The sequence below is a fragment of the Verticillium alfalfae genome, genomic scaffold (assembly GCF_000150825.1).
Source record: "Verticillium alfalfae VaMs.102 supercont1.12 genomic scaffold, whole genome shotgun sequence".
In the NCBI taxonomy this organism is placed as follows: domain Eukaryota; kingdom Fungi; phylum Ascomycota; class Sordariomycetes; order Glomerellales; family Plectosphaerellaceae; genus Verticillium; species Verticillium alfalfae.
Genome location: NW_003315027.1, coordinates 3,544 through 14,285, shown reverse-complemented (window position 1 = coordinate 14,285; position 10,742 = coordinate 3,544). Strand labels below are relative to the sequence as shown.

Genomic DNA, 10,742 nt, shown 5'->3' with positions numbered 1-10,742 from the left:
CCTTCAGCTTCGCTTCATCAGACCCAGCGACTGCCGGGTTGGGAATACGGCCTCTCGATCCTGTCATGGTGGATAAAGATATCAGCAACAGTGTCACTGCTGACATCAATTCCAACAACAGCAGCATGATATACGTACGGCGGCACCTGACATGATGGTAGGTTTCGTGTAGGATACTGGAGAGCTGGATGGTGGCGGAGTAATGGCGCAGCTCAAAATACACAGGGTCCAAGCCTTGAGTCAATCTAGAAGCTGCAGTGCGAAAGACCAGGGCCAGGGAAGGTTCGAGCGGGTGTCGGGCGACAGCGGTGTGGAGGTTCTAGTACAGGATGACGATACTCTACTACATAACTACCGTCGACATCAGACCTACCTCGATGCCCATCTCAAGCAGGATTGAGATACCGTTCAACTGAGCTAGTGGCTGCCTATCGAAGTCCTGATAGGGAGCCATAAGCATGTTATTTAATTAAGCGGGGCTCTGTCCCACTTTAACATTTCCTGGTTTGTTGCCCGACACAGCACGTCCCTCGAAGGATCGACGACCGCGAATGCGCCTTCGGTTAACTAGACTAACTGAGGCCTTCTTATCAAAGCAACGCCAAATTGCGACGTCGATTGACGCCTTGTCGACCACGAGTGACTCCGGTATTCGATCCGCGGCTTCCAGCAGTTAAATTGGGACTGCAACTTTCCAACCAACCTAGGGCGACCAATGGCTTCGTAGCCGTCACTTCTGTCAACATGCCGGCGCTTACGGTCATCAACGGCGGTCGCGTCCGCTCTGACATGAACCTTGTGGTAAGTCTCTCATCTAGACACTGTCTGTTTGCTAGCTGACAGAAAAACTCCTCCAGGCCGATGAGGACTCAGTTTACGAACAAGACATACTCCGAAACGGTGGGAGCACTAAGCCATGGCTGGCATACATCCAATTCAAACTGCAACATGGTACGATTCATGAACAAGCCTTCGTCTTTGAAAGAGCCTGCCTGCAGCTCCCGAGGTCCTATAAGTTATGGAAGATGGTGAGCCTACATGAAGGTATAAAAGTCAACATCCTGCTTACCCAAGAGCACAGTATCTCGAGTTCCGCGTCAAACACGTCAGTCGTTTGAATGCCGCTATTTTCGCTGCCGAATATCGCAAGGTTAACGCCCTTTTCGAACGCTCTTTGGTATTACTCAACAAGATGCCTCGTATATGGGAACTCTATCTTAAGTTCCTCCTTCGACAACCCTTGGTGTCAAACACTCGACATGCCTTCGACCGTGCATTACGCGCGCTACCTGTCACTCAACACTCGCGCATCTGGAGACTTTACAGGCCTTTTGCCGACTCACTCTCAGGCATCAGCGCAGTAAAGATATGGCGGCGGTACATACAGATCCATCCTGAAGATACTGAAGACTTCATCGAACTATTGATTCAGGTTGGCCTGTATACTGAAGCCGTCAAGACATACATTGACGTCCTGAACAACACTCGCTTTATCAGCAAGCATGGCAAAGGCCATTTTGAACTTTGGAGTGAAATGGTGGACCTAATCGTTGATCATGCTACTGAGATACTTACGGGTCATGAAACCGGTATTGATGTTGAGCGAATCATTAGAAGCGGCATCACACGATACGCTGATCAACGAGGCAAGCTATGGTGTGGTTTGGCCACGTATTGGATCAGACGCGGAAGCTTTGAGCGCACAAGGGACGTATTTGAAGAAGGTATCGTAACAGTCATGACTGTTCGGGATTTCACCTTAATCTTCGACTCATACACCGAATTCGAAGAGTCGGTTATCGGGGCGTTGATGGAGGTTGCCTCCAATCGAGCGGCGAAAGGCGTTGTGGATGAGGATGCGGACTTTGAACTTGATATTCGGATGTTGAGATTTGAACAGCTCATGGACCGCAGACCGTTTCTACTAAACGACGTACTTCTACGCCAAAATCCGAACAATGTCCTCGAGTGGGAGAAGCGAATCGCACTTTGGGGTGATAACAAGCAGGAAGTTGTCCAGACATATACCGCCGCTATTGCTGCCATACAACCGAAAAAGGCAGTCGGCCCGTTTCATCAACTCTGGGCTGGCTATGCCAAATTCTATGAGCGCGGCGGCGACATGCGCAACGCCCGCATCATCGCAGAGAAGGCGGTCAAGGTGCCTTTCCGATCTGTTGCGGAGCTTGCTGATATGTGGATTGAATGGGCTGAGATGGAGCTGCGGAATGACAATTTTGATGACGCAGTCCGCATCATGGCGAAAGCTGTTCAGGCGCCGAAACGGTCGACTGTCGATTACTTTGACGAAACACTGTCGCCTCAACAGCGAGTACACAAGAGCTGGAAGCTGTGGAGCTTCTATGTCGATCTTGTTGAAAGCGTTGGCTCGTTGGACGACACAAAGGAAGGTTTACGGAAAGAATCTTTGAGTTGCGCATAGCAACTTCCCCAAACTGTCGTTAATTTACGCAAACCTCTTGGAGGAGCACGAATACTACGAAGGATTCGTTCAAGATCTATGAAACGCGGACTGATCTCTCAGCTACCCGGTCGCTTTCGAGCTCTGGAATATGTATCTTACCAAGGCTGTCGACCGTAAGATTGGCATTGAGCGTCTTCGTGACCTCTTCGAACAAGCCGTTGAGGATTGTCCACCGAAGTTTGCCAAGACGATATACCTCATGTACGGCAACTTGGAGGAGGAGCGGGGCCTCGCAAGACATGCCATGCGCATATACGAACGAGCTACACGGGCTGTTGCGGATGAAGACCGCGCCGGAATGTTCAACTTCTACATTACCAAATCGGCCTCCAATTTCCGGCTTGCCGTCAACTCGTCCTATTTACGAAAGGGCCATATCATCGTTGCCAGACACGGAAGCACGAGACATGTGCATGAAATTTGCCGATATGGAAAAACGACTTGGAGAAATTGATCGAGCAAGGGCGATTTATGGTCACGCATCGCAATTTTGCGACCCTCGCACAAGCCCAGAATTCTGGACCAAGTGGGAATCGTTTGAAGTCCAGCATGGCAACGAGGACACATTCAAGGAGATGCTTCGTATCAAGAGGAGCGTGCAGGCTCAGTTCAACACAGACGTCAGCTTCATTGCATCACAGGCCCTAGCTCGCAGCCAACGAAGACCGGAGGACGCTACAGACGCAGATGCGGCCGATGCAATGGCTGCATTGGAACGCCAGGCGAGGGCGCCTGCGGGCTTTGTAGCTGCGACCGATGGTCCTACGATTTCTGGAACTCATGAAGATGATACGACAGCAGCCAACCCCGACGCCATCGATATTGATGATGCGGACGAGTGATAACCTTCACAACTCGGCATTGATTACTAGACAAAATACAAGGCAGCGTTGTTGCAGCGCGGTAATGCTCGCTGCAGACAACGGGTTGCAGACACGAGACAAGAATTGATACTGGGGGGTCGTATACACATATCAACAACAATCATTGCGGACTTCGCAGCTGCAACCGCCAACCAGTGACATCAATCAATGGCCAGGGTCTCAGTGCTTGGTCTCGGCCTTTCCGTAACCTTTCTCTGTATGTTTCTCGTGGAAGCCACTGGCATAGTTTCGGTCGACGTGACCATCCCGTGAGCCGGGCGTTGCGTAGATTGAACCCTTGCGTTTCTGGAACCGGCTCGGGGGGACCTTCGAGGCATCTGCCCGGCATGTCAGCAAATGAGTGAATAGCAGCAATCCAAGCGGCCGTTGCCGGTCATGCCTTACCCCATTCATCGGTGCTTGCACGTCTGTCGGATGGCGATGACGACAGGGCTGGGGGGCTACCAGCGCTGGAGTCAACAGCACTCTGGTCCATCTGTAGCTTGATGGCTTGAGGAGATGAGCTTCCCATTCTTTCTTGATCTATTTTTTCCGGCAAATTGGGCCATGATTAGCCGGCTGCACAGCAGCGCACAGAGTTCACGGGATGGTGGGCGGGTTGCTAACTGTTCATGGTGATATTTACACAATGGTGCAAGTGGGAATGTAGTCAGATGTAAGGACAAGGAGGACGGGTGAGGATGGTATGTTCTACTGTAGTAATGATATCTTGGCGAACGGTATTGACTAGGTTATGTGTAAGGAGGTGGTGTTTAAAGGATGGAATCGGATGGTTGGGAGCGGCAACGATGGAATATTTAAGTCGCCTGAGCACGCCTAAATGGGAGGACTTAGTTGTAGCTGATCGGATGCGGGGTTGTCTATAACCTCACACCTTCCTCCCTGACCTGTCATGCATTGTACCTACGCTTTTGACCCTACCTGTTCCCGACTCGACATCATGGCTGAGCGGGTACTACACAGCCCGCTCAGGTAATATGCAAATGGCCTTCTCGCCTCAATCGTCCGGCATGTCCAGTCGGCATCATCACGAGGGATGCTTGGAGATTCACCTACAACACGACAAAGTTGTCACACTTGATGGCGCTGATGTAGTTACCGTATCTGAGCACAAGCACCAGCGACCCATGAGTGTTTTGGGGAGATGTACCAGGTACACTGGAACCCTGCTGCTGGCTGTCGTTCGACTAGCATCTCATCCTACCTACATGTGGTGAAGGGTTGCTGACAATGCGTTATGATTGACGTCACATGGCTGGGGAGAGCTGCCTCCCAAATGAGTAATGGAAGAAGGGGTGGTGCATGGGAGTGCATGGGAGATGGCCGCTTACCCAGCTCGCAGATCGCTCACCATAGAACAGTTTGCATATCGAGTGAAGCTTGGGCTCTTTCGAGCTGCGTCCACGGGCAGTTTCCGAGAGCTCGTCCAGCTTTCGGTGGCCCCATGACCCACCACACGACAGCTTCCCGCACCACCTGCCTTGTCTGCGGATACATTATCGCCCCCAAGTTCCCCCACAAGCTCGCCCCGCCTGGCAGGTGTTGCATGCTAAGCTTTGACGTAGGTAAGTAAAGCACCCAGCTCAGTGGTCAGCGGCGTTAGCGCTGCTCTCGCGCCATTAGGGTGACTTATCAATGATCGGGTGTCAAGCCGACCAATGCCGGTTGATGGGGGCGCATCTTGAAGTGTAATGTTCCTCGAGGTAGGGAGCGCGCAGACACGACGCGCATGGAGTACGTAGTACCCAAGCCCCCTCGAGAATGTCTGGTGACTAGTCAGCCACAGCAGGGCCTAGATCAAGCAGACCCACATGTGTTCGCCACGCTCCAACCCCTAACGGTACTTGGGCTGGTCAGTGTAGCCAGCCGTACTGGCTCTCTTAGGTACCTAGGTACCTAGTACCTAGAACCTAGACACACGCCCACTCCCCAGTGCCAGCCCCTTCCCTGACACGGGACCTGTGCGCTTAGTCGGTGGTGGGCGCACGTAGAGTGGAACTGTTCAAAGGGCTCAAAGCCCACTCGCATCACGATGCGTCAGAAGGCCAGACAGGAAGGGACATGTCATGCTCCGGCCCCTAGCCCAGGTCCTTCCAGGCCCTCAGCATCGTCAAATTATCAGCTCGGTCATGAAGAGAAAGCTTGCCCAATCCGCATGTGCAAGTCGCTTCCCACCATCCGCACGATTAAGACCCAACAATGCCATGGCGGCTGACGCATCTACCATCCAACTTCAACTCACCGAGCGAGAACGCCAACTTAGGGATCTTCTCATTGATGTTTCTAAATTCATCAACATCAATGATCAACTGCCAGAACCACTGATTTTGCGGTGGGCTGGTGGCTGGGTCCGTGATAAGCTTCTCGGCACGACTAGTCACGATATTGATGTGGCCATCAATGTTATGACTGGCCTCCGTTTTGGCGAGAGGCTGCGAGAATACTGCGATGTGCCCGAACTTGCATCGCGGCACGGTATCGAGCCTGACGATATTGGTAACCTCCACCGCATCGCTGCCAACCCTGAGAAATCTAAAAATCTCGAGACCACAACAGTAAAAGTCTTTGGACTTGACCTCGACTTCGTCAATCTTCGCACAGAGACGTACGCCGAAGACAGCCGGAACCCTGCCATAGATTTCGGCACAGCCGAAGAGGATGCTTTGCGGCGGGATGCGACAGTCAACGCCCTGTTCTTCAACTTGCACACCGAGAGGGTCGAGGATTTCACAGGCGGCCTAGCTGATATGCGTGACCGGCTCATCCGCACACCTTTAGAACCATTCCAGACTTTTATGGATGATCCTCTTCGAGTTCTCAGACTGGTTCGTTTTGCCAGTCGGCTCGGTTTTGCCATCGACCCAGCTGCAAGAGATGTCATGGCCGACCCAAATGTCTTGGCTGCCCTGCGCATCAAAATCAGCAGGGAGCGAGTGGGTGTAGAGTTGGAGAAGATGATGAAGGGTGAGTGGCCCCGATCAGTAATCTATAGGAGCACGTGCTAACTGAGCCGAAGGCCATGATCCCCATCGCGCTCTTCAACTCATTGACGAATTGGGCCTCCACCATGCTATCTACACAGATACTGCTCGTGCTGATATCCCTCATCCAATGTTGTCCAAATGGCATATTGCCTATGGGCTTCTGAGGCTTCTCGAGCGCAGCAAAGCACCGGGATCCATACATGACGTCCTAGTTCGTACGGACGAGGATGTATATCATTCGTGGATGTTAGCTTCACTCGTGCCCTATGCGCATCTAACCGACCCCCGCGCCGACGCTCTTAACAGAGGGAGGCCATCTTTACCACTTGCTACCACGGTTGCACGTGAGGGCGCAAGAGTACCCAACAAACTCTGCGATGTGATAACAGCGGCGCACCGTAATCATTCTGAGATCCTTGGTCTCAAGAGAGACGTATGCGCTGGGCGTGAGATTGGAAGTCAAAGAGATACACTTGGTATGACCATCCGAAAATGGGAATCCCGCGAGTCACACTGGAAGCTGCAGGTCCTCAGCACTATACTCCTCGATGCCATGGACCACCTGCCGGACTTCGATATCAACAAGGGTGGGTTGAACACATACGTGAGGTTCTTCTTGTCGAGAAAGCTAACGTTGGATCCAGTGTCGAGAGAATGTCATGACTTGCTATCTGGTTGGCAGACGTTTCTTGATCACCTGACTGACGAGGGCTTGATGGATGTTACATCAATTAAGCGGCTTGTAGACGGCAAATGCTTAGGCAAGCATCTTGGTCTCAAGCCAGGGAAATGGATGGGTGCTGCTTTGGAGGTATGCCTGGCGTGGCAATTGCGACATCCTGAAGCTACGGATCCCACGGGCGCCATTGAGGAGGTACGGAAGAGGAAGCACGAGTTGCGGATAGACGGATTATCATGAAGTCACCGATACCCTGACCACACTCGAATCTGCCTTGAGCCGACATCCAGCCTAAATTGCCTTGTTGGTGGTTCAACAGAGTGACAAATTGATATGTTCCAGTTTTGAACTCATCAGTGATTGGATACAAGAAGATCGATAAATGATACTTGGTGGTTCTCCATATCCCTCTAAAGCATGTTATATCCCTAACGCGGTAGCTCCGTCTGCGTCCATCACACGTGGGACAACAGCACCAGGCACTCACAAACGCATTCATGTATCAAGGCCACACACTCCTATAAGGCCAAAATACAAATTGCCAATGCCACGGCACTGCCTCACTGATGCTACATCGCAAAGCCACTGGCAGATAGAGATTACTACGCCACCGTGTTATGTGACAAATGACTAGCTTCACCGATCTAGTCAGAGAATTATCTCACATTCGCTCCCCAGCAAGTAAACCAGACTTTGACTGCAACGTACCCTCGACTAATGATACATTCAAGGTCGATGCAGCCTCGACTCTGCGTCGTGATCTGGAGCACCGTGTACGGCTGGGCGATGATCAAGAGGCCTTGAATGAGATCTGCGTCTTCGCTGGCCGCTCGCTTGAGGGGTTACTCCAAGTTCCCTGTAACGCTGCAGAGTCAGATGCGCAACAGTGGCTAGAAGCAGTCCATCACCTTCTTTCATCGCTTTCGATACTCTCCTCACGCCAATTTTGCGTCATTGATCTTGATACTTTCGTGGCTGTCTGTGCCTTTACAGATCCCCAAGCAGCTTGGTATGACGGGGTGTCGGCGAAGATCGCACAGGGCATCCTAGACACCAATGCTCGTCACACAGTCAATAGACGGGACTTCATCTTGACTTCTATTCTCGAAGACGTCTTGCGACCACTGTTCTCTCGGTCAAAATCGGCGCGGATCACTTCAACGGGTAGAAAATCCCAGTACCCATGCCAAGCACAGCAAAACGAGGCTGTATTCAATAAAGATGATACTGCGGATTCCACGGCCTGGAAGAGCGCGCATCCTTGGGCACTGAGCGTTTTTTCCTGGACAGTGGCCAATTCAGAGGTAGAGCCTATTTCTTGACCACATTCGTGCCGGCCGCTACTGATGAACGGGCAGGAACTATTCATCAGCAAGAAATGGCCATTATACACGCCAGTATTGTTGGCGCTATTGGATGACACAGAGGCTAGGATCAAGGCGCGCGGCCTACAGATATCACAGGTGTTTGTACAGAAATGTTCTCCCTCCCTCTTATACGACACGGGATTGGGCGACATTTTGGAACAGTCTATCACTCCGATCCTCTCACACTTACCGTCACTGACGCCGGAGGACGAATCAGTCTTGCTCCTACAAGCCGCGTACCCGGCTGTCATCGAGCTAGCGAGGCGGTATGCCAAAGACCCAAAAATTGTACCCTCTGCGCAGAGGATTCGGGCACGGCTAATACGCGAGGTGTGTGGTGGATATATGCATGCCTCTCAGTTCCTCCTGGTCACAAATGTGCTCTTGCAACAACTCGGCACCCTTGTCCATGACTCAGGATTCGCCTCTTCGCCGTATCTGAAGGTGGGTAGTGTTCACACGAGTTCAAGGTATGCCGTCTTGCCAGACACTCTCTAACCAGTTTGTTCAAGGACATCATTCCGATTTATACAGAAACTCTCCGTGATCCATTCATTGGACAGTCCCCAGCCCGACTGTCAATCACATTGGATGGGTTGGCCCTCATTGTTCGAGTTTGTTGGCCGAGAGTGTCGACATCAGCATATGAGAGTGAGATCATCAGAGCACTAGCTGTCTGTTGGCTTTCATTGCATGACGATAGCGGAGATGGTTCACACCGTGAGCTTTTAGACAAGTTGCGATACACCGCCGAGGTGCTCTCAGCTGCTGTTGAAGCGACGGGCACACGGCTGGACTTGAAGGTTGCACCTCTGGTGGCCAAGGATGAAGTCTTGGGAGGCCTGTTCGACAACACGGCAAAGCAGATGTAAGCTATCAGCATCGCAATCATCCAACCAGTACTTGGCTCGTCAGAGAACCAGATTTAGTCCACTGGCTGTTGCTTGAAGAAAGATTTTCCTCGTAGCCACTTCCTGTACGCTTTGTATCGTTTCTTCTGCGCATCTTCCTCCGTCACCGTCAAGGGGATTTTCGCCTACACGCAAAAGCTCGGCATAGACGGTGGGGTCATCTTCCGGTCCTGTCTGCAAATGACTTTCAAGATGCCAACTCCCGTTAATGTAATCTCGGTATTCAGAATCATTCTCAGCCTGTTCCTCTGCGGAAACAACAAGAGGTAGACTTTGGGGGTGGCTGACGTATCGATCATAGTCATTCGCCTCAACCTGGCTTACTGAGGGATTCAAAGATTGATGCACAGCTTTTGTGAAGGTCCATTGCGCTGCCTTGGACTTCTCCTGCGGCGTCGGCTTGGTCTTCGGCAAAACGGACGGTTCCTCTGGCGTGGCTTTCATAATGCCTTGCTGACCCGTAACCTTATCGTGTGCAGGTTGCAACCAACGCTGAATTGAAATGCCCCGGCCAGTACCGGTCGACGGTCGGTCCGGTGATATTATAGCCGTGTCGGGCCCTCGCGAATTCGATGCACTTTGCGGATCAACTATGGTCACTTCTTTCTTCGCCTTCTTCTTCTCTTGAGTTTCTGGATAGGTCTCGTTGCGAATTTTAAAGGGGCTAAGGTCATACCGACCGTCCTGTGTCGATTTGAATGGGATGTACTTGATAGTCGAGTTCATTTTATAAGGGAACATCTTCAGGAAGGACGATAGGGTCGAGGGGCGATAATACTCGAGCCAGTAGTCGTCAAAAAAAGCAACAGGAATGTCTCTGCCCTCGCTGGGTGGGTCACTCCGAGGCTGTATACTTCTTGCTTCAAGATACTGGGGGGTAAACCAGTTGATATAATCGCCTCTTGTCTTCTCTGACCACAACCTAGGGTCTGCATGGTGAAGATAGTAGTCGGTCGCAAGATCCCACAGCATGGGCTGCCCCTGGGAAAAGATGTAGTTGCCCAAGAAGAGGTTGTACGCTTCCTGCCGCTGCCCATCCAGGAAGGAGTTGTTGTAATACCTTTTGAAGCTCTCGATCATGTCGCGAGAGTGGCTTGTCCATTGGTTGATTTTGCGATATGTCTCCATCGTGTTGACTAATTGAGAACCTCCGTACTGCACAGCGATGGTGTCTCCATGGTCGTGGTACATGTGGGTGAACAGATTAACAGCATCCGTGTCGTAATCAATAGCCGTGTCCTCCAAGATGCCGAGGGCATGAAGCTGATGTCCCAGCGCTCTCTTGCCGATCACAAATTGGGCGGCATTGGTTCGATCAAGGCAGTCGATGCAATTCGTGCGGGCAACCCCATTCTGCACTCTTATGGGGTTGATATTGCCGTCCCCGTCGTGAAACAAACCTGTGGTCGTAACCACCGACTCGGCTATATTC

At 51.7% G+C, this 10,742-nt stretch overlaps 7 protein-coding genes across 7 annotated transcripts in view; 3 read left to right on the top strand and 4 right to left on the bottom strand.

Moving 5' to 3' along the window:
• The window catches only part of VDBG_08228 (vacuolar ATP synthase subunit D), a gene marked incomplete at both ends in the record, with an annotated part of 1,223 nt that extends 1,070 nt beyond the window's left edge, over nt 1–153 (bottom strand). Inside the window, 2 exons of the mRNA XM_003001137.1 lie at nt 24–60; nt 139–153. Of these exons, the coding sequence (XP_003001183.1) occupies nt 24–60; nt 139–153 (52 nt within the window). The remainder of the gene's footprint in view (nt 1–23; nt 61–138) is intronic.
• Nucleotides 154–744: 591 nt separating this feature from the next.
• VDBG_08227 (pre-mRNA-splicing factor SYF1) lies at nt 745–2,524 on the top strand (the record flags this gene model as incomplete). The annotated part of the gene is made up of 3 exons (XM_003001136.1): nt 745–801; nt 858–1,028; nt 1,082–2,524. The coding sequence occupies 3 exons, from the start codon at nt 745–747 to the stop codon at nt 2,441–2,443; spliced, it is 1,590 nt and encodes a 529-aa protein (XP_003001182.1).
• Nucleotides 2,525–3,267: 743 nt separating this feature from the next.
• VDBG_08226 (conserved hypothetical protein) lies at nt 3,268–4,130 on the bottom strand (the record flags this gene model as incomplete). Its single annotated transcript, XM_003001135.1, has 3 exons — nt 3,268–3,686; nt 3,754–3,891; nt 3,976–4,130. The coding sequence occupies 3 exons, from the start codon at nt 3,980–3,982 to the stop codon at nt 3,529–3,531; spliced, it is 303 nt and encodes a 100-aa protein (XP_003001181.1).
• Nucleotides 4,131–5,403: 1,273 nt separating this feature from the next.
• Nucleotides 5,404–7,272, top strand: VDBG_08225 (tRNA nucleotidyltransferase; the record flags this gene model as incomplete). The annotated part of the gene is made up of 2 exons (XM_003001134.1): nt 5,404–6,333; nt 6,386–7,272. 2 exons carry the CDS (start codon nt 5,436–5,438, stop codon nt 7,270–7,272), a joined length of 1,785 nt encoding a protein of 594 aa, XP_003001180.1.
• Nucleotides 7,273–8,343: 1,071 nt separating this feature from the next.
• On the bottom strand, nt 8,344–8,650 carry VDBG_08224 (hypothetical protein; the record flags this gene model as incomplete). Its single annotated transcript, XM_003001132.1, has 2 exons — nt 8,344–8,393; nt 8,590–8,650. The coding sequence occupies 2 exons, from the start codon at nt 8,648–8,650 to the stop codon at nt 8,344–8,346; spliced, it is 111 nt and encodes a 36-aa protein (XP_003001178.1).
• Nucleotides 8,612–9,277, top strand: VDBG_08223 (hypothetical protein; the record flags this gene model as incomplete). Its single annotated transcript, XM_003001133.1, has 2 exons — nt 8,612–8,843; nt 8,912–9,277. 2 exons carry the CDS (start codon nt 8,745–8,747, stop codon nt 9,269–9,271), a joined length of 459 nt encoding a protein of 152 aa, XP_003001179.1.
• VDBG_08222 (polyphosphoinositide phosphatase) overlaps nt 9,225–10,742 on the bottom strand; it is a gene marked incomplete at both ends in the record, with an annotated part of 3,144 nt that continues 1,626 nt past the window's right edge. Inside the window, one exon of the mRNA XM_003001131.1 lies at nt 9,225–10,668. Coding sequence (XP_003001177.1) covers nt 9,311–10,668 — 1,358 coding nt within the window. The remainder of the gene's footprint in view (nt 10,669–10,742) is intronic.